Source organism: Drosophila ficusphila, unplaced genomic scaffold (genome assembly GCF_018152265.1).
Source record: "Drosophila ficusphila isolate 14025-0441.05 unplaced genomic scaffold, ASM1815226v1 contig_791, whole genome shotgun sequence".
NCBI lineage: Eukaryota > Metazoa > Arthropoda > Insecta > Diptera > Drosophilidae > Drosophila > Drosophila ficusphila.
In genome coordinates this window covers 7,354,879-7,382,849 of record NW_025064737.1, presented here as the reverse complement: position 1 = coordinate 7,382,849, position 27,971 = coordinate 7,354,879, and the positions used below count along the sequence as shown (strand labels likewise).

At 41.6% G+C, this 27,971-nt stretch overlaps 5 protein-coding genes across 13 annotated transcripts in view; 3 read left to right on the top strand and 2 right to left on the bottom strand.

The window, feature by feature from the left end:
- The first annotated feature begins 435 nt into the window (after window positions 1-435).
- LOC108087943 (endophilin-A) lies at window positions 436-4,112 on the top strand. Its single transcript, XM_017185531.2, is given in 3 exon segments — window positions 436-808; window positions 969-1,291; window positions 1,293-4,112. Coding segments are annotated over 2 exon segments (1,110 nt in total). The 5' UTR covers window positions 436-808; window positions 969-1,033; the 3' UTR covers window positions 2,145-4,112.
- LOC108087941 (N-sulphoglucosamine sulphohydrolase) lies at window positions 4,041-6,909 on the bottom strand. The gene has a single exon (XM_017185529.1). The coding sequence runs from the start codon at window positions 6,836-6,838 to the stop codon at window positions 5,264-5,266; it is 1,575 nt and encodes a 524-aa protein (XP_017041018.1). The 5' UTR covers window positions 6,839-6,909; the 3' UTR covers window positions 4,041-5,263.
- Window positions 6,910-10,341: 3,432 nt separating this feature from the next.
- Window positions 10,342-22,154, top strand: LOC108087885 (nuclear pore complex protein DDB_G0274915). The gene is made up of 4 exons (XM_017185463.2): window positions 10,342-10,575; window positions 15,099-16,047; window positions 20,134-20,876; window positions 21,031-22,154. Exons 1-4 carry the CDS (start codon window positions 10,342-10,344, stop codon window positions 21,625-21,627), a joined length of 2,523 nt encoding a protein of 840 aa, XP_017040952.2. The 3' UTR covers window positions 21,628-22,154.
- Window positions 22,155-22,358: 204 nt separating this feature from the next.
- On the bottom strand, window positions 22,359-23,819 carry LOC108087981 (mitochondrial pyruvate carrier 1). Its single transcript, XM_017185583.2, has 4 exons — window positions 23,591-23,819; window positions 23,399-23,518; window positions 23,237-23,337; window positions 22,359-22,921 (listed from the first exon to the last, which is right to left on the bottom strand). Exons 2-4 carry the CDS (start codon window positions 23,458-23,460, stop codon window positions 22,761-22,763), a joined length of 324 nt encoding a protein of 107 aa, XP_017041072.1. The 5' UTR covers window positions 23,461-23,518; window positions 23,591-23,819; the 3' UTR covers window positions 22,359-22,760.
- Window positions 23,820-24,659: 840 nt separating this feature from the next.
- The window catches only part of LOC108087963 (cubilin), a 51,602-nt gene continuing 48,290 nt past the window's right edge, over window positions 24,660-27,971 (top strand). For 8 of the 9 annotated variants that reach the window (XR_001771199.2, XR_001771198.1, XM_017185558.2 and 5 more), the window contains exons 1-2: window positions 24,660-24,743; window positions 26,407-26,664. The gene's annotated coding sequence lies outside the window, so the exon portion shown is untranslated. Of the gene's footprint in view, window positions 24,744-26,310; window positions 26,665-27,971 lie in introns of those variants that run through there. The other variant, XM_043209277.1, reaches the window with a different exon arrangement.

The window sequence follows — 27,971 nt, the reverse complement described above, 5'->3', positions numbered from 1 at the left end:
CAGGGCTAAAAAAGCTATTAAACAAAAAATAATTACAAAAAACAATTATTATTCTTCTTAAATGACATTATAATTTGCACAGTTTTGGTTGTTAATTTGGTATGGTTAACATAATTTGTTTATAATAGAACGTTTTTCAAACTGTAGCAGTAACAAGAAAAAACATTTTTGAACATGTATTTTACTTACTTCTTTTATACTTATACACAGAACGTTGAATAAATGCCTTCGCTCATGTAGATAAAAAGGCACCTTCCCAACACTGCCATAAAAAGGAGGGTGCGTCCGCTAAATTGGAGCGATTTCTCGCTAACTTAGCGCTGCCAGTAGGGGGAAACTGGATTTTTTAGGGTAATCTCGTTGCACGGCAAGGGCCCCAAGGGGGCCAGGCATTCCAATATACGGCAACGCCGAAATTGTTGTACACAGGCAAGTTATTGATTTTTGGCAGCCGAGAGGAAAAGGCGACCCAAAGCCCCCCGCCCCCCTGCGCGCGACTTGTAGTAGTAGTAACGACTCACGGTCCTTCAAACATTACGCAGCCCAAGGTTCTGGAAAAAATCGAAGATTACGAGCTGAAGAGCAGCGAAAAGAGGGCAGAACGTGCAGAGCAAGCGAAGCGAGTGAAAGTGCCAGCGGAAAAGTAGAACTCGAACTCGAACTCGGGGAAGAGTGCTCCGTTTTGGCTACGCGATTAGCAGCCTCCCGTCGAAAAAGCGAAAGACACGAAAAAGTGGAAGTCACCCCAGAGTGATAGAAAAAACAGCCCCCAGCCGCGCATAGAAGTGAGGAGAAGTGCAGGTGCCGCGTAAGTCTTCCAAACGTAAACGTTTTAAAAATAGCTGCGCTCGTCCAGCGCCATTCACAGCCCATTGATGAATTGATATTGACATTGAAAATCGTATAGGCGCACAAGCGCAACCGAAACCGAAATCGAGTTCCGACTAACCCAACCAACCCGTTCACAGCAACCGCGTCGAGGTCCATTTCGTTTTGCCAGAGGAGAAACCAGAAGACGAACAACAGCAGCACCATGGCTTTCGCCGGACTGAAAAAGCAGATCAACAAGGCCAACCAGTACATGACCGAGAAGATGGGCGGTGCGGAGGGCACCAAGCTGGACATGGACTTCATGGAGATGGAACGCAAGACGGACGTCACCGTGGAGCTGGTCGAGGAGCTGCAGCTGAAGACGAAGGAGTTCCTGCAACCAAATCCCACGGCACGGGCCAAAATGGCAGCGGTCAAGGGCATCTCGAAGCTGTCCGGACAGGCCAAGTCCAATACGTACCCCCCAGCCGGAGGGCCTGCTCGCGGAATGCATGCTGACTTATGGGAAGAAGCTCGGCGAGGACAACAGCGTGTTCGCGCAGGCGCTCGTCGAATTCGGCGAAGCGCTTAAACAGATGGCCGACGTCAAGTATTCGCTGGACGACAACATCAAGCAGAACTTTTTGGAGCCACTGCATCATATGCAGACCAAAGACCTCAAGGAGGTAATGCATCATCGCAAGAAGCTGCAGGGCCGGCGCCTGGACTTCGACTGCAAGCGTCGCCGGCAGGCCAAGGACGATGAGATTCGTGGTGCCGAGGACAAGTTTGGTGAATCGCTCCAGCTGGCCCAAGTGGGCATGTTCAATCTGCTGGAGAACGACACGGAGCACGTCTCCCAGCTGGTCACCTTTGCCGAGGCACTCTACGACTTTCACTCGCAGTGCGCCGACGTCCTGCGCGGCCTGCAGGAGACGCTGCAGGAGAAGCGATCCGAGGCGGAGAGCCGGCCACGCAACGAGTTCGTGCCCAAGACGCTGCTCGATCTGAACTTGGACGGCGGTGGCGGCGGCCTCAACGAAGATGGCACGCCGTCTCACATTAGTTCGAGCGCCTCGCCGTTGCCCTCGCCGATGCGCTCGCCCGCCAAGTCGATGGCCGTAACGCCGCAACGTCAGCAGCAGCCCTGCTGCCAGGCCCTCTACGACTTCGAGCCGGAGAACCCCGGCGAACTGGCCTTCAAGGAGAACGACATCATCACACTGTTGAATCGCGTCGACGACAACTGGTACGAGGGCGCGGTGAACGGCCGCACCGGCTACTTCCCGCAGTCCTACGTCCAGGTTCAGGTGCCCCTGCCCAACGGCAACTAAGCTGGGCCCGATCCTAAACCTGAAACTGACCCCGAAACAAGATCCCGCACTCCCATCCCTTGAATCTATCCCATCCTATCAAACTGGCTGAAGACGTACGTAGATCGCGGATTGGAGAACAATAACCTTAATGTTGGTTTCGCCACCAGAGGCGCAAAATCGGGCAGCCGAAGCAAACGCAGCAGCAGCAGCAGCTAGCAGCACATACATGCAAATATATATATAGTTGAATTAGAAGAGCGGGTTAACTACGATTACGGATATTACGATACGGCTTAGCTAGCTAGCAGCACACAGAGCAGGCTAAATTCATGGTGGCCATAAGAAGCAAGCTAACTAAATTTTATGTGCGAAATTTGAACCAGTTGGCAACACAATAATTAACAAATTAATTACGAGTTAAATTAATGTACGTATTAACTAACTAAATTTACAAGATGTTACGCGCGCAATGCGACTTCCTTGCGTTTTCACTTTTAATTCTCAATTGCCGGCGTCGTTGTTCGCTGCAGTGCGAACGTTTTAGTGCTAACTCCACACAAAATAGATCACGTATTAGAACAGTTGGCCGGCGGCAAACAAAAACAAGCAAACACTTTAGCTAATTAACTAAATTACCCGTACTATCGATCACCCATGGAGGCGCGTCTTTTGTTTTTGTTGTTCTTACTCCTTCGCCTAATACTTTTATCCGGTCTCATCGTTGTAATTGAAAACCTTCCTACGCCCCTGCGCTCTCTATGCAAGGTCCCTTTGAAGGCTAACGCTTCGTATCCACATCATACGCCCACATATATTTATTATATACCCGAAATACCTATACCTACTCTACCTACGTATATTTGTGCAAAAACAATACTCCCCACACTTTATTCTAAAAAAGGCATACGGATTACCGTTCTTGATGTTCGTTGTTCAATGTAAGGAATAATTCAAGTTCTCTTCAAGGATGAAACAAGCGAAATTTGTATCCTACTTTTTGCTCCTTTTTATGTGTGTTGTTTTTTTGTTAATTATATACATAACAACTATATATATATATTAAATGAAATCAAATATATGTATAAATATATTTATTAAGCGTATTATCTACATGTATATTTATTATTATGTATTTATTATAAATTATACTGAGCAGCAACGTAAAACAATATAAAGAATATTTAAAAACGATGTCAACTGATAAACAGTACTAGCGGCAAGTAAATGTAACAGAATCCTCCTAAAGAATACCAACCAGCATAAAACTAGTTAAACGATTTCCAGAAAAATGTTGATAATAATAACTCTAAACGTAAGCAAAATCCAGTCAAGTCAATCGAAGCATAGCAACACTTACGAACCTACTAACGCGTTTACTAACCGCAACTCTAGATCAAATATTTATATACTTAAAGAGGAACCCGAAACAGAAATAAAAATTCAAACAACAAACCGATAAAATTATTAAAATAGTCTCATGTTGGCATATAACGAAACAAGCTATGCACTATATACGAATGTATATACGTTTAAGCAGATATACACAAGATATATTTACGTATAACGCGAAATTGAATTGAAATCCATGCAACTTGTGTTGATAATAAATTAGTTAAAATCCGAAGAGCGGGAAAAACAATTTTAAAGAATTATATTGGAGAGCGACGATGATGAAAAAACTTTGCCTCGTGAACGGACAGAAAGCCAGTGCGAATATTTCCAGAGGGGGCTCCATCTGGGGACCCTCAGCATCGCCTGGCATTATCTTTCCAAGCACACACAAATTTCGACCCACTCACGAGGGCAGAAGTGTAAACAATAATTATTGTAATTGTGCATTTGTGTGGGCGGTAACTTAAATAATATACATTATAAACCATATACATATAATAATTACGCTAAAACTGATGAACCTAATTTATGCAAACCAAAATAATAAAATTTAATTTTTAATGTGTCTTTCGTTCAAAGTCATAAATGAGAAAATCCAACGTGCGTTTACTCTTTCACATTTCATCAGCTGACCTTAAAACGTGCTGCCTGTTGTGTAACACTCACTCGGAATCGGATGCCATTGTGCTGGGATGATTGGGGATGAGGACGATGGGCTTGGGGATTCGCAGGCGGCGCCACCAATAAACCAGAGAAGCATTGAAATTTTCGATTTTCCACACAGACACAGAAGCGGAAAAGTGGGCGCTAGCCCCACCCACAAGGCAACAGCAACAACCGCTTCCTTCCCCTCAGCATCGGCCACCCAGTGGGCATGACATTGAAACGTGACGCAGCATCCGCCCCAAGGACCCCATCCTGCCACCCCAAAGTGGCTGAGGTCATGCTGCCAGGACACGAGTGTTTGTCAGTCTGGGCTGATGCAACCTTTCAGGCTGCTGCTCGGGGAATTCGTTTTCATTCTCTGCCATTTCTGAAGGTGAAAGCAAAACAGCACAGAATCTGTTTGCTTTTGTTAACGACTTAGTTTTTATTGTAAACTAGGAAATTGATTTAAGGAATCTATGCTAGAATCGCAAAATAAAATGGTTGTTTATATAATATTTGCTTTGAAATTTGTTGTTCCTATGCTTTTGTAAACATTGATTTGTTTCTCTGTAATTAAAGCTGAAACCTGTGGAGTTTCCGTTTAAATTTCGATACAAAGTATTTAAAGAAAATAGTTTCCACTATTTTATGAGGCATTGAAAAAACATAGTATAATAATTAATAAGCTCATATATTTTAAACAAAATAAACAAATTTTGGTTATTTGTTTGGATAACAAGAAAGTGATTTTAATAATTATGATGAGGTATTATGAGCAGGTATACCTACATTTTTATTAAAATGTGGATATTAATGTCAGAATAATATTTTTAACGACTACCACTTATTTCACTTTATTTTTGTAATTACTGTTTATTTTGTATTAAAAATTGTTTGATTAATGTTACTTAAAACTTAAAACTGATATTATAAAGCCTTTTAATTTGCTGCATGCTTAATCAAATGTGGTTGTATAGAATCGTAATCGCTTGTGAAGTGGAAAACATCGGAATTATTTTGTTATCAGCACTTAAGAGTATTTATTGTTGTGGGTGCGATAAGACAACAAACACTATCTCGCAAATACTTAGTCAGGTCTAGGAAAGGACCACATACTCCTCGTACTGGCTGAGGATCTTGCGCCTGGGCCTGTTCAGAGCCTCGTGACCCAAAGTCAGACAGACAGGCTGATCCTTGAAGACGCCCTGCTCCTGGAGCACTGCATGCGGAGCACATCGCCAGGGATCCTTGGTGGCCACCTGCCAGTCGAACAGTTGCTGTTTAAGCTGCTTGAGGGTGCCACTGAACTTGTCCTTCTCTGCCAGATTAGATCTTTCCAAGGGATCCGCCTTGATATCGTACAACTCCCATTCAGGTCTTTGGTAGTATTGCAATAGGGATCGGTACCATGGAAGGGGCTGCTTGTGAATTGTGGCGTTCAGTATTTGCTGGAAGGTGGGTGAGGTGTAGAAGTCCTGGTCGATGGGAAAGTCGGCCCAGTAGTTGATGTTGTGGATGAGCTTATAGCGCCTGTTCCGCACCATCCTCATGGGATAGGCCATGGTTACTTCGTGATAATTGTGGCTGCCGAACACAGAATCGCTCTCTTTAATAGAAGGTTCTTCCTTAAGCACGGGAAGAATTGACTTTCCAGCGATCTTGGTGTCATTAGGTTTGGGAATCTGGAGAGCGTCCAATACTGTTGGGTAAATATCCAGAAGACTAACCATTGCTGCTGAGGTCTCATGACGGCGATCCTCCTTTTTTGGCGAACTAATTATAAGAGGTGAGCGAATTCCATGTTCGTAGAGATTGGTTCTGCCTCCGGGGAAAGGAGGTCCATTATCGGAGGTGTAGATAACGAGGGTGTCGTCTGAAAGACCTGCTGCCTCCAGTTCCCTAAGCATCACACCCACTCCCTGATCCAACCTGGAGATGGTCATGTACTGAGCAGCCAGTTCCTGACGCACCACATCCGTATCCGGCAGCCAAGCGGGCACCTCCAAGTTCCGCCAGTCGTAGTAGATGGGCTTCCAGTCGGGAATGCTGCCCATTCCCCCCTCGCCGCTGCCCCAACGTTCGCAGAATTCCCCAAACTGCGGGGTGATGTGACCACAACGATGGGGATCATGGAAACCGACCAGCAGGAAGAAGGGCTTCTGCTCGTCCTTGGCTTGTTTCAGGAACTGCCTGGCGTACTCCTTCATCCGAGTGATGTTCCTGCCGATCTGGTTAATCGAATGCTGCTCCTCCGTCTGCTCGAAATCGAAACGGAAATTGGATGCAGCTCCAACGTGTTTCTTGCCAATGATGCCGCTCAAGATTCGACCGCCACTTTGATCACGCAACAAATTGGGCAGTGAACCCGTCTCCGGCAAAACGTTGAAGTTGTGGACTCCCTGGTGAAGGCCGTACATTCCACTCGAGTGACTGGCCTCTCCGGTGAGCAATTGCGAGCGACTGGGACTGCAGCTGCTCACCGAAGTGAAGGCATTGTTGAACAGCAAGCCGCGTTTGGCCAACGCATCCAGATTGGGAGTCTGGCAGAATTTGTTCAGATACGCGCCCGATTCGAAGCCGGCATCATCAGCCAGGAGAAGCAGCACATTTTGGGGGCCAGCAGAGCAGCCTCCAATCGCTAAAAGTGGAACTATCCACAGGATTAGCTGCATTACTTATAAATTCAGTTTAAAATCCAAATAAAATTTAGAAGAGTCCGGGGAACAAGACGATTCACTGGAAGTCGTCACCGTACTGAAGTCCGGATTGAGAGAGTGAAATACTTTTTAAGCAGCCACAAAGTCTCTCATTTCTCCGCCTCGGTTTAAGTCACATTCAATTCCATTCCCAGTTCCAGTTTAATCTCTCGTTCACAACAAGAGCTCAGCGGGAACTCTGCTAGGTACATTCACTTGGCCCGACTTTCTTTCAGAGCGGTTTGACTACAGGGCCCGCACAATAAATAAAACTACAGCAGCAAGTGTTTAGGTCAGAAAATATTTTTGTTTGTGCATGGGTTGCCTTTGTATATTGACACTCTTGAAACTTTTGTATAAACCATTTTCCATTATGTTTACCAAAAAGGTTAAATTGAGAGGAAATAATTCTTGACTAATTCAAGATGTACAAATTTATTGATTTCGCTATTGACTATTTAAATTTTTAAATAAATAATATTTAAAATAAAGTAACCTTTTAAAGAACCGCAACTTTATACGGTGTATTATTTGTATTTATTAACTTCAAGTAAACAATACTAAATCTAAAAAAATAAATGTAAATATTGTTTATGTATTTATAAAAATAAGTTAGTTAAAATGTTGTATAATTAAGAATTAGTTAGTTAAAACATAAGGCAACAGTTTTGGCAGCCTTTGATACCGTCTACTTCGATATCATCGACTCCCGATTCCGTTTTACTTGGGTGTGAGACCAAAGGGACAGGGAATTACTATTTTTCTGATTTGTTTAATTCCAGGTTTTTGGTGTGTGTCCCAGTAAAATGGTAGCAGCTGATGAACTTAAATTTCTTTTAAACTTATATTTCGATAGATCCCCAGTACCCACATGTGATATAGGACACCGGCTATGGTGCTGAATTTTTGAATTGCGGCATGTAACTTGGTTCTTGGCAACCTGGGAACGGTTAAGCCCTTTAAGACAAGACTTAAAGTGGGTATATGGGCCTCTTCTTGAAATTAATAATAATATTTAATTAAACTCGGACAAGCTTTTGTAAATTGTGGTTGACATTATTTTACAACCAAACCACGATAATTGCAAAAATTGTATTTTTTTTGTTTTTGTGCGTTTTATACAGTTTCCGAATAAAGACAAAACAGTATAATAATAAGAAAAATTATTTGGGGACTGACATGGAAAATCCATTTAAAATGTATTCAACTCCTGCATTATCATAATTTTTGGCTGACGCTGTCCATTAGTTGATCAACACGTTGCGGTTTCTGATTTTATCTTGCCCCACACACAAGATAAAAACAGGCCCAGTGCCCCAATGGAACCACGTCAGTGTTCTTCCGCTAATTCATATACATACATTTTTGCAAAAAATGCATATGTTTGTATAGGGTGAACCCACAAACTGTTTAATACCCTAAAGCGCAATTTGTTTCAACGACTACAGCGAGGCAGCGATGGGTTATGTTAGAACATTATGTAATTGGTGAACACCCCACAATGAATCATTTGCCGGCTTTTTTTAGCTGCCTAGTAGCAACGGTTTAAGCCACCCCATTTTGGCCCACATTGGCGTGGAAATTGAACCGGAACTTTCGATAAAAATGTTTAGCAACATTTTGAATTTTCCGAATCATGTTGCCAAGAGATTTCCTCTGACTTTGGCAACAAGCCAACAATCAGCTGGGCCGGGCCCACACAGCTGTTGCAACGTGTGGCAAGTGTTGCATCAGCCAATCTGGCTGAAAAACACCGAGAGAGAGTTTCACTCAGTGGGAGAGAAAGAGTGCGAAATGCTGTATTGTTTCAGTTGTTGTTGCTCCATGGCAAGCCGCCAAACCAGTTGCCCTACGATTTTTGGAACGGTCATAGGCGGCCAATCATTAGATTTGTTTAAGTTAGGCAGCTCATTGTTCAAAAAGAAATTTTTCATAATCGAAATACATTTTTATTGTTTATTTCTAAAAAAACATTAAATATTAAAGTTTACAAATGTTTTAATAATGTATTAATTTGTTTGCTGTCATTTAATATTTAACTGCTTTTCTAATAAATAAAAAACTGTTCTTTTCTATTTATTTGTATTGACTTACACTGCAGATACCAAAAAGTTTCCAGTTTATTAACCTTTCAGATAAAGGTACACAAATTTGCGATAATTTACAACCATCGTAGGTACTTTTGTAAATTATCTTTTTAATAATCTTTTTTTAGCTCCCCTTATCTGTTGTAGCCATTTCGGCGGCGTTTGATAAGCCCCAGTGTGGCCAAAACGTTATTAAGGCCACTTCGACGTTGAGTGTCGCGAGCCAACAATAATAATATTTATGATCTAACACACTACGATTTTCACAATATCTTCACCAAATTTGTTGAAAAAGTAATGATAATATAATATATCTTCTACTATTTCGCTCTTAAAAATTTGTTACTTATTTTAAAGTTTTTTTTACTGGTTATTATATGTTAACAAAAATATTTATCTTTTAGTAAAGCAAATTATTAAAATTAAGAAATTTATTGATCTTATAGTGTTAACGAAACATATACATAAGTTAACACTGTTAACACCTTTGTGTGCTAAATCATACAACTTTAAACCAGTTAAGGATAGATTCGGAATGACGCATGTCCATGTGGCCTGTCCCCAGCATCTTGAAAAGCAGGAGATTGGTGCGTGGAAATGTTTTTGGGGGCACGGCCATAGAAATAGACAACGCTGCTGAGAGCGTGAGTGAAATGGACAGGGGGAAGGGTATGTGGACATGGCGGTGGAGGAGAATCGGCAACGACGTCAGCGGATTTTATATCAACCCCGGACAGCGGCACTCGTCCAGCGCTCGCTGTTGAGTCAGTTAGTAACAATACTTCATCGTGAACAGTACAACATTTTCAGTGAGTCAAATCAGATAAAGCCCAACAGCGCGTGCAAGTCAATGTGGAATTTGTGAAATCTTCGATTCGAATTTCTATAACCAAACGCCGATCAAGTGCGATTCTTAATGGCATCAAAAGCTGAACATCGTTACAAAGATTTCTTATTCATAGAACAATAATTTCTTTTCGTGTAAAAGATTACCAGATAAACTCAACGTTGAGTGCAAAGTTCAAAGTGATAAACCTACGTTTGCCCGAAAAACATTTGCGAAAGACGCAATAAATTGGCAAAAAACAAACAATTGCAGTATACTTTACATACAGTATCTCAGATAAGAGTTGTATCTAGATGCTAAACAAATAAGCGTGTGTGAATTAACACTTTGTCGAGTACATTAAACATAAGTCCGATCTAAAAACGGATTCACTATAGCAACAGCTGTCTGTAGTCCGCCGCGTGTGTGATTAATACCAATTCGAAAGGCGTTTTAGCCCCAATATTATGTTCGTTCTGTCTGCGGTTGGAGCAACAAGACCAACAACAGCAACAGCAGTGGCGAGGAAAAGCGGAAAATCCTCCACCCCATCGAGCAAGGACGTCATGCAAGATTCGCCTGTCGTTGTCTTCATGTGTGTGCAACATTCGCAGCAGCAGGTTCCCATGCTCAACAATTTTATGTGTATGCGTATGCGTGGCTGGCATAATAACAACTGTTATTGCAACAATTTGACCATTATTCCGACGATTACTACCGGTACTGGTACGGGCACAAAGATCTTGAAGCGCTCCAAGTTGCTACGGAAGAAGCGGGACCTCATTCGCCGTCGCTTTAGCGTTACTTCTTTTTGAAGAGATACGAAGGAATCGAAATCAAGCGGAAACAAGGAGCAAACAGGATCAACATATTTGTGCCGTCGTCATTGGAACCTGCTTACAACGGCAGCAACATGATGAAGGGTAAGCTAACTATCATACTATCATATCCACTATCAGGTTCCTGACCCCAGCAACATTTACTATATCGAATTTAGCAACATTTGTTGCCAGACTTTTGTTGCTACTACAGAGTCATTGACATTGGCACTACTTATGAATTACACGGGGGTGGTCGAGACCTCCATTTTAGGCCTACTGTAAACTTACAAATTGATAGGGTAATCAATAATATATTCTGGGGGTACCTTAGTTTTATGAAAACAGTTGCTACAAGTAATGGTAGCTGAAAAATAATCATGTTTGGGAACGTAAACTTTTTCAATTAGTTGGCGATACTTAAAAAAATATGGAGCAACCCAACTATAACATGAGTTTAATCCTTAAATTGAAACCTTGCATTTGTATGAGACCTTACCAAATACCCAAAAGTTATAGCATAACAATTATAAATAAGTAGGCAACCTTGAGAAATGAGCACACTGAACAAGTTTGATATAATACCCATTTTTGGAAATACCGGACAAACGTTTATTGAAAATGTCTTCAAACTTAGTCATATATTTTTCTTTCCCACATTTCTGGCTCACGTTACAGATATACTGAATTGATAGCAAATTCCAGATAAGATTGCAAACAAGGAAGAGACTTTATGCGCCAATAGTTTAGCTACGAACACCACTATCTAGCCATTTATTGGGGTCGAAAAACGCTCAGTCACCGTGAAAAGTCTGAAAGAAATCCCCCAGCCAGTTGGCCATTTATTTTGTGTATTTGCCAACTGAGGCCGACCATTGTTGATGGTCGTCTTCGATCGCCCAAGATCTCGTGCCAGTTGGTGCTCGGTGCCAGATTAGCATTTGAAAGTCAGTGTCTGCGTGCCATTTGGGCGAAAATTCCACGAATTTTGCGCACCAATTTGGACTGGCAATTAGCTCCACAGCTTTTTGCGATCAAAATCAGACGTGGCCAAAGGTAAAAACCCCACGCCATGTACTTCTCTGCATATGAAGCCCATTACAAATATCACATGATGACAGTTTTTGCCAAGTTTTTTTTTATGAAGCTCATTTTGCGCTTTGGTGATTTCTGTTTTTCAGCGTGACTCATGAATTTCTTTAATTATCAGTAAAAGCTTAATCATGGTATGTAGGCTTGTGGGAGATGGAAGCTCTTCGATTCCGAGAATTCAAACAGCTTTTATCTGCGCACACAGTTACAAACTGGCTACTAATACTACAACAAAAGAGCTTTCTTATTTGAGTGTGTGGAAGTTAACAGAAAGAGAAAGACTATTTAAAAAAAATCCCCTTTTTAAATACTCAACGACTTTTGGGTTGTCGTGGGGTTCACAGTCAAAAGGCAAACAAGCATTATAAATAAAACAATTAGGGTTGAATTTTTATGCACTTTCAAAACCGGCATCGAATGAAGAGCTCTTAGCAAAAAAGAGTTCAACAAGTACCTATAGCAATTTAGCTGTCTTCACTGTTTGAATATTCCTCTTTATATAATTTTTTTAGTTCTTCGGTAATTTACAATACCTATACCTTGAATTTTAAATATGTATTAAAAAAATATTATAGTTTATTATTACGTCATAAGAAATAACTAAATGTTGCCTAATTTAGAAAGTTCGGTTTTTAGTCTTATATATGTAGCTACATATTTATTTACATATGTAGGTTAGTTCTAAATTGTTAAGAAATAATACTTCTTTTGCTATTTTCAACGAACCACAGTTTTTAGATGTCTATCCATTTAATGCATTCAGTTTGTGATAGGTCAGTTGACAAGCAATGACAGATTTTAATTTTTCTGTTTCGCGCACCCAAACAAACAATGAGTCATAGCGAAAATGCTTCCCACACAGTAGCTTTTTGAAATGAACCCTGCACTAACTCATGAATACCCATATAGATCAACTTGCCAATGTTTTGCTTTAAGCAAAACACCGGCCGGCTGGGACAAAGGCCTTCAACATGTAGCTCGTATATGCCAGGGAAATTTGCTAAAAGCAGCCCATCTGGCACACGGGAAATTTAGCGCCATCTCGCTCGTACACCAAACGTATCTCACAGTTCGTATAGCAGGTATCTGAGTGTGAGTCGATATACACAAAGCTCGCTCGCACACCGATACGAAAAGTATCTGGCTATGGCAAACCGGTTTCTGGGGTGCTTTTTGAATTTCACAACGAATGAAATTCACAGTGCCCACGAAGTCCGACAGTCTCGATTCTGTTTGCCACTAGCAGCCAACCGCCGTCAGTTGTTTCGATTTAATACGTAGTGAAAACTCCAAGCAGTCGGTTGACTAACGCTGATTCCAAAGTGTATAGTTCTGCCCATACAGAACCAAGTGAAGCCATACAGATCATCCACGTTCCTGTCGCAAGGAACCCAAGTGCAAAGACTTAGCAATCGTTGTTGTTCAACGCGGAACAACAACTTTGGACATTTGTCGGTGGCAAAAGTTATATACCAGATCCGAGAAACGGCCGGACTTGATCAAGTAACCCAGTGGTGGTGCCAGGAACCACCCAACCTATTGCGCAGCAGAAAGGACAAGTGAACTAAAGGTCGGGTTTTCAATAAACCAGACCACCGCTCTTGAAGACACATTCACCGAATTTATGTAAGTAGTGCAAAAGTACTTAAAGTGAAAATCTTAGGCATTCATATATGTACCATACGTTATAGAGAGCTTTAACTTTGTTTTTTTAAACGTCGCCATATTGAATCACTTAAGTGCACTGCTGACGTCACTTGCCCTCGAGCGAACGCAGCTACAGATACATTTACAGATACAGATACAATCGAAATGAACAATAGTTCGTAGGGGATTTTGATTCGAAACATTTAATTATAGGGCGCTATATGTTCCTATGACATTTATTAGTGAGTAATTAGGTAAAGCTCGCGTGAGCTTTTGGGGGAAATTTTTCCACTGGCCGGTAATTGGCTTTTGGTGTTGTTTTACCGGCCGCACGATTCAAGATATCGGAGCGCGATAATAATGTAGCGACACGAACGCGCGCCTTAATTATCTAAGTGATAATTAGGGGAGGGGAAACGGTATGCAGGGGTTGCCAACTGCTGATTAACCCCCCACCCCTCCTTTTCCCACCGCTGATAAAGCCATCTGGTGTATGAAGACCTGTTGGGTCCGCCATGTTGTTGTTTTTGCGGGCCTGTTGTGAAATTCAACAAAAGCTTTTCGTAGCACAAGGCGCCTCCAAAAATAGGCGTGTGTTTGGGGGCCCAAGAATCTTATCTGACATTTGAAAGGCGCCCCTATCGAATCAGGAACCGTTTGAGGTTCAAAAACAAAATTATCTTTAATTGTAACTGAAGAGTACTTAGCGAAATCCCATCGCCCTTATCATAATGATCACCGTACTGTGGGGCCTATAAGTAATGCGCCTTCTCCATTTCTTTGCTTACAGCTTAAGGGGAACTTGTGTCGACGACTCTTTTAGAGCTTGTTTAGAGGGACCCTAACAATTTCATTGTTTCTTTCTAACGGTCAACTTAAAGTGAGTATACATTATCCTTTCGTCGCCTATTATTAAGCCATGCCTCATGATTGAACGACTTTCTTAGTCCTTGCACCACTAGTGAGTAAGAATGTTTTATGAAAAAAGAAAAAAGACAAAATACAAAAGAAAAAAAGAAAAAAGGAGCAATTCCATACAAAAAGGAGCAATTCCATTTAAAAAAGGAGCAATTCCATTTAAAAAGGAGTAATTCCATACAAAAAAGGAGCAATTCCATTAAAAAAGGAGTAATTCCAAATAAAAAAAGGAGTAATCCATACAAAAAATACTAAAAAAAACAAAAGGAAAAGATTTTAAAAAAACACAGAAAGAAAATGGGAAAAAAGAAAAGCATATGAAAAAAGGAAAGCAAACTAACAAAACATGGCCAAGAAAGAACCCATCCACATAACCAACCACCTATCCACCCATCTCGACACAAAAAGCATCAAACATCCAAGCTGATGAAAGTCGCCAATCAAACACGAGGGTTCAGTAAATCGGTGGCCAGGCATATCCTTGGATATCCTTGCGACACTGAGGCCCACAACCCACAACTTGTACATTTGCTAACCCACCCAAGCCAAATGATTTTTTGGGGCGCGAACCCTTCGAAAAAAGGATAGCGCTTCAGCCCGTCGTCGATCTGTGTAATAACGAAATCTTTTTTCTTTTGTCTATTTTCTTTCACATAAAAATCAAAACAAATATTACGAACACTCTTAACTGCGCTTGCTCCACTCATCGCCAAATCCTGTCCGAAATCGATACAAACTATACGAACACACGTATAAATTCTGAAATCCTGTCGAACCGAAACCGATTGAAAACGAACCGTACACCAAACCGTAAATTGCCATAAAAACAAAAAACCAACAAAAAACAGCCACGTTCAAAATGGCATTCAACGTCGAAGCCCAATCCAGCCAAGCCAGGCCCAAGAGCGAATCAAGCAGCAGCAACGCATCAATCCCAGAGCAGAGCAACAGCAACAACACCCCCAAGAGCAACACCAAGAGCAACCCATCAGATTGTACTGCCAACGAGACCCCTAAACAGTGCAACATCAACGAGGAGGGCTACCGAAAATCCAAGAGATATAATATTGACGATCCGGGAGCCGCAAGCACGAGTACAACAGGCACCCACATACGAGGCGACAATCCGGGCGGGGCACGCAACATCCCAGGACCCGATAACTGGCGCGACAAACTCGTCGCCCAATTGCTGCTGCTCTCAGAGGAGAACGAGGCCAACGGAGCGTATGAGGGATTTGCCTACGTCGACGATCACCACAATACCGATCGTGATAGACAGCAAGCCAAATCCCAGAATACTCCTGATCAGAGTGCCCACAAGCAACAGCAACAACTGCAACAACAACTGCAACAGCAACAGCAGCAACAACAGCAGCAACAGCAATTCCAGCGGGACAGAGCACAGGGCGCCTCGAACTCGCGTCATCAGAATACCCTTTTTACCAGGGTCGGTACCAACGCGTCCGCCGTCCAACCACGTGGCCTCGCCTGCCACGAGTCCTTTAGTAAATCCGACAGGTTCGGCGAGGAGGTCCCGTATCTCAACGTGCCTCACGACTGGGATACCAACATCCCCCCAGCAACCAGAAACGGTGGCAGGTTTAGCGACTACCACGACTACGGCAATGGTGAACCAAACGGTCCCGGTTTCGACGAGCAAGCCTCAGACACAGACCCTGGCAGCCATGGCTGGTATCCTGCTACCAGGTGCGGACGAGCCGCCATTCCGCCAGGATATGAGTGGAGCAATGCCTACTGCCACAGTTGAAGAGATAGACGTTCCGGTGTTCATTGATGGTGAGTACTGTGTTTTGTGTGTGTGTTGCCTATGTACCCAGCACTCTCTCATTACTGTTGCTACAAAAAAAGTAAACAAAAAAAAAGCGAAAAATTCACAATCAGTTGGAGAAAGAGTCAGATAGCAGGCATCGAGCACCGCCCGGGATCCCAAGGATCCGGCGCTGTCGCTCTGCCAAGGACGTCGAGGTACAGTAACCACTTAGCGGACGAAGGCGATAATCACAGTGCAATGACCCATTGAAGAAACGAGTGAAAGATTGAGGGGGGTCTGGGGGCAAAAGGCGCCCCCACTCCGCCCCTGTTCTCGGTAAATGGCAACGTAATAACTCGTACGATCGATATCTGCCAGATATTCGATCTATGTACTTCCATTTATCGGTCTCTTCTTTCTTTCAAATGTTTCTAGCCATCTTAATTTGTCTTGAGTTTGTCGCCATAAAATTCTAGAAATCAAAGTTTAACCTTTCGCCAAGTTGTTTATATAAATGAGTTTCTTGTGTCTCTCGTAGAATCATAAGCCGCTTAGTTGGCAATTGTAGTTTCCAGTTTCAACAACTGAAACTATAAAATCTTCCTGTACTTATTCTTAAAGTAACTTGCTTTAAACATTATTTATTTATTCCTATTAGTTTATTAAGGAACTAAAAAAAACTGAAAACTCTTAAGAAGTTGAACTAAGCTTTTAGTGTAATTCAATTAATTTTTACGTTGTACCAAAGTGTTGTAGACTTTTTTTTTAAATTTTTTGCTATGCCGAAGTGTTAGGAAATTTGTTAGTTGCAACCAGAATAACTATTTCTTTAATTAAAAACTTTATCCGTTTTCAACCTTCTTTTTAAAACAATTCTTTTTAAAAACAGTTTCTTCGCTTTCCTGATAGTTTTCTGCTCTTTGGAAAAATAAACTATTCGATAGTAGATTTTCCATTATTTTATTCCTGAAATATTTTATGGTCAAGTGTCTGCGGTTAGCAACATGTTGGCCTTTTTCATTTTCTAAAGTTCAATCTCTTATCGATGAAGTTCAGGCTCGCATTTGGCGACCGGAGTGATTCACTTAGAATCGTACTTAACTGCGCAGTTTAAATATTCTTGTTGGTCTCCCAACTTTGGCACCCGTACAGTGCGAATTACAGCGATAAGCGACAAGATGTACGAACAAGTTAAATGACGTAAACTGCTTATATATAATATTTGGTTCTCAGCCTAGTCAGCAACAGAGTTGAAGAGGTACGATCAATTTTCTAAATGTACTCGTTTATGTGCGTTGTTGCCTTCGGATATATGCATTCGTATCTGATTAGCTGTTCGCATTCTTTTTGCCTTTCTCTGTATATATTTTATTGATTTCATACATTCAGGTTACCCATGTATTTCCACGCTAGCTTGAACTGTAAAAGTAGTGCAAAAAAGTGCAAAACCACAAACATTTTTGTATATTCACAATGTTCATATATTGCAATGCATACACATATGTGCATATATATATTGCAGATAATCACATAGTAATAATTAGTTGATTCTTAGTTGAGTCAGCCTTTTTTAAGCCCATTCCCATGGGTAGCATATTTGGATAGGCTATTCTTAAAGGTACATACTATGTATGTACATATAATCTTTTTATGTTGATTATTGAATTGTTTGTTAATTTAACAAAGAGGCTCGTTCCGTTGTGACGTCAAAATCGAAAGAGTGCAACAGCTGATTCATGACCCAAATTCTCGCACGTGTTTCTAGCCGGCAATTGCAAGAAAATCTCTATTTAGTCATGAGCATACTGGTACATAATTATGTATCTATGATGTACATAAATTCGAATTCAGTAGTAGTTTTGAAGATCTTTTATTAATTTGACAAGTTGTTAGGGTTATTTTAAATTTGTTGTGAAATTCATTTAGAATGATCGGCAAAATTTGAGAGAGGGAGAGATAGTTTGTCGCCACACACGGACACCTGCGTGGTGGGGGTGTGTGGGTCTTCTCCAGACTCCTTGCACCAGTTTCCTCTCTCTTTCTCCCTCTCTCTCCACCTTTTATGTGAAGCACAAGCCTCTCGAGCCTCTGTCAAGAAAGAGATGGCTATTCTTTGCCACCGGCAATGAAAATGTATCTCACACATACACTGTAACTCGATTCAGCCGCTCTCTCACTCTCACTCTCTCATGCATAGGTATATGTTAGGTTTTGCCAATATGCAGTGCGTATACGCAATATTTCAGCTAAAAGGAGTTTTTACTCATTTTAATTAAACTATTAGTAAGGTTTAATCTTTCTTTACTGGTATTTTTAGAGTTTCTACCCTTATTAACAAAAAAATTTGACTTTTTTAACTTTGGCGATCTCTGTAAGATCACCCAATTGACTAATGCACTTCCCTTTAAGAAATCGCACTTGTTATGGGACAAACGCACTGCCTTAAATGGTATTAACACACATTCGCGAACCTTCTTCGCTCTGGTGAAATTCGAGTAGCAATTGTATTGGTGCATTCCGAACTGTTAACTTATTTTCGCCGGCCTATGGCCGTCAAAAATCTATGTAATTGGCGAAAGAACACTGCGATGAGGAGCAAGCCCCAACGCGGCAGAGCTCTTGCTCTTCCTCTCACTCTCAACTCCGTGCATGTATTGCCCAGGAGTGAGCAAGACAACCGCTACTTGTTGCGCAGACAGCTGTGTAGAGAGGCATGAGCGATGGCTCTCTCTCACCCTCTCACACACCAATGCAAGGTAAACGATGTTGCCGGCTCTTGAGCTCCAAATCGCGGCTGTTCTTCACAGTTTGTTTTCATTCGTTCAAGCGGTAAGAGCCCTTTTTTGATCTGCGGATACGTTCCAATACAGACAATATTAGGCGCAGATATATAACTCCCAGCTAAAGGTGAATATTTTCTGAAACTTAATCTATACTCATTTTTGAATAATTTTTTATTAGTTTTAAATTGCACTTGGCATTGATAGGCAACAAATCATATTAAAAATTTGTTTTTGTTTTCTTTTTGCATTTCTTCCATTTTAGATATATTTACATACTTTATTTTGTCAGTTTCATGTTTTTGGTATTTAAAAATGTGTGTCAGTCCGAAGCCAACCCCTAACTTGGCACAGGCACACACGTACACACACAAGTGTTGCGCACGCGAGCACGAACGATCGTGTTCGATTTTCATGTGTTTGTTGTCAGCCGGTGGGCAAAATGCGAATTGGTCATTATGTGGGGATGCCAATAGAGGTACATATCTGTTCTATGAATATGTTTTAAACAAATATGCACATAGGCGCACTGAAGGCATTTGTTTTACTTATGTTTTGGAAACAAAGTAAAGAAAATTGGATTTTAATATTTTATATGCACGTACATATTTACATACATACATACATATATATAATAAATATATGTATATGTAAAATATAAAACTAACCAATTAGTAATTAACATAATTTATTATTTTTATAATCTCAATTTTTTTAATGTATATACATATTTAAGAAAATTATTGGTTGAAATTTCTTTTTTTTTTTTTTTTTGCTTTATCCAAAACTGTTTCTTTTTCTTGTTGTTGTTCGCCTTTTTTGCTTTCTGTTTTTCTTTTCCTTCGTTGTTTTAATTTCACAACAAAGCAGCGAGTAAGCGAGATGGCTTATGAGTCACTCTCAATAGTCCGCTTTACAAACAGCCATACTGTGTAGAGTTTTTAAGTCGAGTAAATATAACACTGGCGCCTCCATGGCAATGTACTGCGGAAGAATTTGGCAACACTTCAGTAGCGAAACTGTGTAGAATCAATATGGCGTAGATGTTTTGTAGATGTAAAATATCTTAGAATTATTAAAAAGATGTAACCTAGTTTGGATAAACATTTGAAATCTATTTTAACGATTCGGTTTGAATAGTTGTATTATTTTAATATGTTGCAAATGTGAACACTTGAGAAGAATATAACCGTTTACTGATACCTCAACCCTTTCTCCAAACAAAAAATATTGGGTACTTTAAACTAAATCGTATTTACACACAATAATTGCTACCACGATCTGCCCCTTATATTAACGCCCAATACTAATGATAATTTTCCTTTGTCACAGAATACCTGCAAGATATAGAAGCAACGTCATCGACGTGCAGCAGCGAAAACGGAAAGGAGATTTTTACTGAGACGGATATTCTTGACTTTGATATAAACATGTTTGCCCAGGATCTTGAGCTCGAGGGCAAGAAGATTGATCCCAACAGTCCGGCGATGGACGAGATGAACAACGACAACATAAACAACGACTTCTTAGGCATGGATGACGTGCCACTGGCCAGCGAGGAGGCGACCATGGACATGTCGTCCTGGCCCATGGACGACGGCATCGACTTCAACCAGGGTGGCGGTCCCGACCTCATCAGCAGCATCCCCCAATACCAACAGCTGTCGGCCATGCTGACCTCCTCCCAGGACCCCCTCCTGTGCACCTTCTCTCAAGCCACCTCCACCAGCAGTAACACCAAATACATCATCGAGGAGCCCCACGTCCCCGACATGGCCAGCTGCGACGGCGACAGTCTCTACCCCTGCAGCCAGGAGTCGCTCGGCTTCGGCCTTGGGGAAGTCGCCAAGCCCAGCGGCAGCTTTGCCAGCAGCGGCGACGACGTCGACGTGGCCATCCCAACCCCCATCATACACCCTGTCATCTCTGTGCTTAAGCGCTCCGCTCCGGCTCCCGTGGTCGAGGAGCAGCCGCTCAAGCGCAGCCGGCTGGCACTCCAGATCAACAGCCAGCCAACGCCCACCGTCAACCTGAGCACGCCCGAAATCATCGACCATGTCCTGGATTTCGATAAGGTAAGTTCTTGTGAAAATAAATTATTTCAAGTGGTTTTTGATTGCATTTTATTTGTGTATTATATACATTTAATAATGTAGAGTTACTTTACAAAAACGAAACCTATACATCCACTAATATCTTCTAATCTCAATTGTATCTTTTTTTTTACAGTTCATGGCCGGCGGCATCAATACCAGCACCAACAACACATCCAACAACATAATCACCATCACCGAAGCAATCGTAGAGGATCTGCGCAGTGCCGAGGAGGAGACCACCAACGACTTCTCACCGCCGAACACACCGCGCAGCAACTACTCCAACACCTCCAGCAGTGCGGCGCCAACCTGCCAGACAGGATTCGGCGGCTTCCTCACTGCCCCCGCCTCACCCGCCTTCTCGGTGGCCAGCACCTCACAGTTCAGCCCCTCGCCAGCCGGCGGCACTGCCAACGGTAAGCGGAAGCGCGGACGCCCTGCCAAGGAGCATGCCGACGGACCCGATCCGGAGCTCATGTCGCGCATGAACGGCGATGAGAGGAAGGCCTACCAGGACAGGATCAAGAACAACGAGGCCAGCCGCGTCTCGCGCCGGAAGACGAAGAAGCGCGAGGAGGAGGAGAAGAGTGCGGAGGACCAGCTGGTGGCCGAGAATCTGCGTCTGCGCGCCCTCGCCGACGAGGTGGCGTTCCGGGAACGCAAGTTCAAGAAGTACCTGATGGAGCGCCAGCGCAAGAACAGCACCTACATCAAGCAGGAGCAGCACTAAGATTCTCGTAGCCATAGCCAGAATAGATGGAGCCAACTGTCGTTACCTACCGATTGTCGCATATTGCGGTGCATAGCCTTAGTCCGAGGACCCCTCGTCGTCATCCATTCTTTAAGTTAGTTAAGTTGTCGTTGAAGAAGTCGAGAGCAGAAGTCCAATTTCCATCTGGATTGATGTAAAACATACAATTTTTAGCCACACACTAGGCATAGAAAAGAGGGCGCAAATAAAGCGCGAGGCGTGTTTAACTATAATTATTATTATGTTTGAGAAACCTTAAAAATTAACATGTTTTTACCCAAGTATATGTTTTTGTCCTAAATGTAATCAAAAAAACCCAGAAAAGCACAAAAAAAAGAGATTACGATTTCGTATGTTTTAACCCCATTGAAAGAACAAAAAAAGTTACAAAAATGTCAACAAAAAAATATGCTATTGTTAAGAACAATTGAAATGTATATTTTATCAACATATATAACCGTAATCGTTTAAATAAAAGCATGTTCCATGAGCATGACAAAATCAAACAACCTGTTTATTTAGTACCTTACATTTAATATAAAGAAAACTTTGAAGACCGGGTTTTCCCCGATCGCGATCATTTCTATAGATGGGCTTAACACCTGGATTTTCCCTCGACGGCCTTGGGTTTTAAAAATGTTATATTTTCGATAGAATTGCATATACAATTTTTATTACAACCATTTTGGAGTCGAAGATTGAAGACAAAATTACATTTTGTCATTTTTTATTAAACCATATTCTGTACACTTATTTTTTTCGTAAACTAAAAATTGCACCGACTTCAAATTTTGAGCGACTGCCAAAACGGAATTAACTAAGTAGCAACGCAACAGGTTTGGGATAGACTCAATTGGAATTGGGATTTGGCCCCAGAAAAACGACGACAGCGGCACGACACATTCGCGATTCGAGATTCAGCCATTTGTGCGGGTGTGCTTCACGGCAATTACTCCACCACTTGGGTTACAATCGGGGGCAGTGCAATTTGCTAGATGTTTGTTGCGTGTGGTGGCAGTAAATTACGCTAGCTGCTGCTGTTGGGTAAACATTTGATGTGGCATCGCGCGTCATTCTCGGGGGAAGTGTGTCTCAAGGCAAGGCTGCATTATTTACGCCTGCTGCTCCTTGGCGCCGTAATTGTAGTGGAGGAAGCGCAGTCCCTGGATCGATTGGGCGGTGGCGTTGGTGGCGTGGCAGGCGAAGAGCAGCCAGTTGCGGGGTTGAACCTTGTAGGCAAATCGCATGAAGATGCACGAATAGAGCGTGAGAGCTAAAAGAGTGTATAAGATTAGAATTAAGATGAAAGTGTTAATAATTAATTGTTATTCCAAACTGAGACCGAAATTTTGTTTTCAACTTTAGGTAGAAACTAAGCAGACAATAGACACTGATTTTGTGCGTTATGTGAGATAGGGATTTCTCTCTGTGCAGTCTTATCGGCAGCCGGTTTGGCGGTTTCCGTATCTGGCTTATCAGGCAATATAGAGTGATTTGTTTAGAAAATATCACAGCGACCACGATTACGACATCTTTTACGCGTGTTAGGGCTTCTGATTGTGGACAAAATTCTAGTGATTCCCCTTACCAAAAGTCATTTTTCCGGAGATGAACTTGGGACTCTTCTGTGTGTCGGCCAGAGCAGCGACCGGAATACCCCAGTTAGCGACCGGTCCCCAGAAGTGGGTGCTGCGTATCCAAAAAGTCATATTAACAATATGTCATGGTTTGGAGTAATAAGCACACTGACCTCATAAAGTAATCCCGCCACTCTTTCGAGGCCGTTGTGGACATGGTTCTCCTGATCGACATGATGCTACTTGTCTGCCAATTGAATTTATCTAAGCGGGAATATTAATCAGACGCGCACCTGGTTGAATAATTTAGATTAGATTGTCTCTGTCGCGCAATATAATTCCGAAAAATCCCCTCAAGGTCTTACAGGTTGTTCGCTGTTATTGTTGTTGTTGTCCCTGTGTCAGCTGTTGTTGTTTGTTTACTATGTCTGGATCACCTTGATCCAAAATACAGAAAATTTAAAGTTGCAGCACAGGTTGCAGGCGTGGGAAGGGAATATCTAATTTTGCACAAGCTATGATTTTGTATTTTGTTTATGTGTCGCTGACACTCCGAAAGTTATATAAAAATGTTGGGAAAGTATAGGCAGTAGAGATGGTAATAAATCGATGGCGCTCTTCCAACTGTTGTTATCGAACTTAGAACTATCGATTGTAGCAGGTACACATTCTGGGCTTAGCAAGTACATCTACCGAGAACACTTTTAAAACGATGCAGCCGATTGTACCCAACTATCTGCCAAATTTGAAGTTGTTAAACGCCTGTTTTCATTTATTTTAGTGAAAGCAAATTTTTTATACCTATTTTATATTTTTTGGTTTTCTGTTCGATTATACAAGTACAATATAGGGTTATATAACCTATTATCACATTTATTGGTATTAACACTCGATTGAGAATTTCGTTTTAAAAATATACATTCAAATGTACAGCAGACTTTTAGTGTTTTGCTTTTTAACATTTGTTTAATTTTGACACTCGGTAAAAAACTTTAAAACTGCTAAAATTAATTCAAATAAATACATTTTTTTTCTAAATTGTTGTTTTGAACTCAGAATTGAATGCATCCAGCATAAAAAAAGTTGAAGGATTTTGCTGCGTTGTTCAACTCGTAATACTGTAATGCTGAATAGTGGAAACCAGGCTAAATATAGCTAATTACGCTTAATTGTAATGTGCATTTATAACGCATTTGCTGAAGTGCGGGCGCCACAGTTTTCAAGTGCTTAATCCACCACGCGCTTCCGCTCCCCACTTGAACGGCTCTCTTCCGCTTTGCCTCGCTCTTCAACGCAGGACGAAGAGAATTGGGGCGATGGTTTTGGTTTCGGTTTCGTTGACTGCCTTTCTGCGCCGACAGCCTGCGCCTGAGTCCTTGGCCGCGGCAGCAGAGGACCAAAGCAGCAGCAGCATCAGATTCAGAATCAGCATCCGAGGACCAAAGCCGAAAACGAAACTCCGGCTCAGTGTGAATTTGCGACTCGAGAGCGACGGCGGCTCAAAGGAAACTTGGCTCGGTAAATTGTGCCAGAAAGAAGGATCCTGGCAACAACAACCACATCCTCTGGCAGGACAACAAAAACGTAGCGGAATAGGCAAATGGAAATGGTGGCAGTCGCTGCCTCTGCCAACGCCGCTGCCGCTGCTCTGCCAGCATGTAATCCCCGTGTGTGTGTGTGTGTGCGAGTGTTTATGTGTGGTCAGTGTGCCATTTTGCAAGCATTTTTCATGTGCGGTCCTCAAGAAAAGCTAAAGAAAATACAAATAGTGATGAAAAAAAAACCAGCCTCAAAAATGGTCAACAACAAAACAAGAATTTTGTCCAATAAAAGAAAATTATTTCTTTAAAAATATTAAGTTGGCAACGCGTCATCGGCGGCCGCAGCCTCTTGAAAACTCGAAAACCCCCTTTTTGACAAACCCAGAAAAAATCAATCTCCCACATAATGTGGGAGTTGTGCTTTTCTTTTTTTCTATCCCACCATCGAATTTGTTGCTAGTTAGCGTACATTTTTGTATATTTTCTTCAGCCAGTCTGCCAAAAACGTTTTTCCACGCGAGAAAAAAAGAAAAGTTTAAGAGAAAAGCAAATGAGCCGCTCCCAAAAAATCCGAATTTATCAACAACAACAAGAGCAAAGGCAAGAAGAAGCAGCACGAGGAGAAAATAAAGAAAGAGCAACCACAACAACAGACAAAGAAATGCGAGAAAAAATTATTATAAATCAAGGAACGGAAATTAAAAAAGGGCAGAGCGTTAGGTTTTTAATAACTATTTCACAGAAGTGCAATTGAAAGTATACAAATTTGAAAAAAACGATATAACAATAAATTACAAGAAAAAGTTTAATAGGTATAGTAAAGCAGTAAGGAGATAAATAAAAAATATAAACAGCAATAGCACAAATTGTAGATTTACAGAGCTTTTACAACAATACGAAAATTTGTATAAAAGATGTATTGAATTTGTTAGTTAGATAAATATAAATCATAACTGACTGAAAATTAAACTGATTAGGTATGTCGAGTTTTTAGATGTAAACAATTTAAAATAATATTAATCAGCATTTATGGGTTAAAATCAGTGAATCTGTAGCTTTTACAAGACGACCTACTTAGCATCCCTTGAAGGTCTTTGTCGTTAGCTGGACGCGTGTATTTTTCCTGGGCGAGGTACTCGTACATAATTACTCGCTCCTGGTGGCGCATTTGCCAAAACGTCCCCAAAACGGCTCAATTGAATAAGTGCCAAATAGAGGCAAATAGCGCTCCTCAGGCCCACTTAAGCGCACTAATCCAGTGCGACTAGTTAAAGTGTCCGAATCTAAATCTGCTCACTTGTTTGCTGTTGATTCAATCAAGCGAAAGCCAGCACAAACACAAAGACACTCGCACACTTGCCACACAATGCAGAGAGCTCAATGCAAATTGAGTTTATTGTTCGGTCAATTGAGGGGAATTTTCTTAGGTGCCTGCCTTGCCAGCAAAGCATAGCAAAGCAAAGTGAAGCAAAGCAAAGCAGCCAAAGCAGCACTCGTAAGACGTTTTATGGCCCGTGAGCAGATGAGGTGATTTGCGTTTAGTTGCCCGACTGCCAGCCGTGCGAGGAGTTCAAGACCCGTGGAACAATAATAACAGAACCCCCCAGTCTAAAGTGGCCCCAATCCTTTGATTTCCCCAGGAAAGTGTCTCGAGTGTGAAGTGCCAAGCTGAGAAGCTGTGAAGCTTCCAAGAAACCAAAGGCCCCAGTGCAAGCCGAAAAGCATACAAAAAATCTAAAACCAAAATAATACAAAGCAAACGAAAGTGTTCAGCAACAAACATTCCTCGCCCCGGTCACTGGATCAGGATATATATACTCGTAACATAGCATAAGCATCGGGCTTGGGATTTTCCAAGGATCCGCCAGACTGCAGCCTGCACACAGATGCAGCCCTAAGTAAGTACTATACGCCTGCAATTAGCATTAGTCTAGCCACTAAGTCGACAGCCGAGTGTTTTCGGTTCAGTTTTGGCTTTTCCGTTCCAAAAGGGCGTGTGTTTTGTATCCACGTCTCTCGGCATCTCTTTTTTCCAAATATATATATGTATATATTTCTCTGTGTGTGTGCGTGAGCTTTCTCTCCATCCTTCGTTGTTGTTTTTGCTGTTGGCGTTTTTCATTGATGTTGATGGCCTGGTACATCATCAACTTGCTGCTCGGCTGCGCCTCTTTACTTTGTGTGTAATAAAATTGATGATAAAATAAAAATGGATAATGGGCGATTTTCGGTCTTCGTATCCGTCTTCTCGGAGAGTTTTTTAGCCGAGAGTCGACAGCCAGCAGCCAACAGACAACAGCCAAGCAGCCAAACAGCCAGGAGTCAAGAGTCTGTTGTTTACCGTCTCTCACTTTTGTGGTAATCCACCAACACACACACACACACACGCACACAAAGCGCCCATTTCTCTTTTGTCTCTTTTCTCCGCTCTCGCCACAACAGAGCTCAGCCACACGCTTTCTCTTCGGCGCTCTCACTTTGTGCTGCCGAGTCCTTTGTGGGTTAATGTGTGTTTGTGTGCGAGTGTGAGAGTGTGAGAGTGGGTGTGGGCAGAGGGTTTGCATCCTGTGGCTGATAAGAATGCTGCACAGTTGTTAATGGCTCTGAAAGCCAGCCTTCAAATTGCAACATTTTAATCGTGATAATGCGGCCGATAAAAAGTAAATAGGAAGCACTCACTCGTTCAGGAACTCCAATATACAGTACAATACAGTTAAGTAGGACGTCCTTGGAACAGTTTATAGGAACAAAAGTTAAGCCTTTTGTGGAAAGAATCTGAATATGGTTATCATAAGTTTTCAGCTTAGCTCTCCTTTATAAAGAAGAATATTATAAACCTCTTTTATTTTTTTTGACAAAATTTATAAGCTTCAACTGTGTTTTTTAGTTACATTTTTTTATTGTTGACATTGCCTTTCTATAATATTTGGGTACAAATTTCAAGCAAGGTTAGCTCTTCCCACAATCAGGTTAAACAATATAGCAAAAACACGAAACTACGATGTCCACATGTGTATATAAATTTATTTTGTTTTGACACTAGTTACTAATAAATCCTTAAACACCATTTTTCCAGAGTTAAAATCTTTTCGTATTAAATATTGGTAAGATAAATTATCAGTTTTATTTTTTGTTAGGAAAGTTTATTTGCTATAATATGTAAACTTGGTTATACATATGTTCTTTTTCTATGGGCGAAATTTTT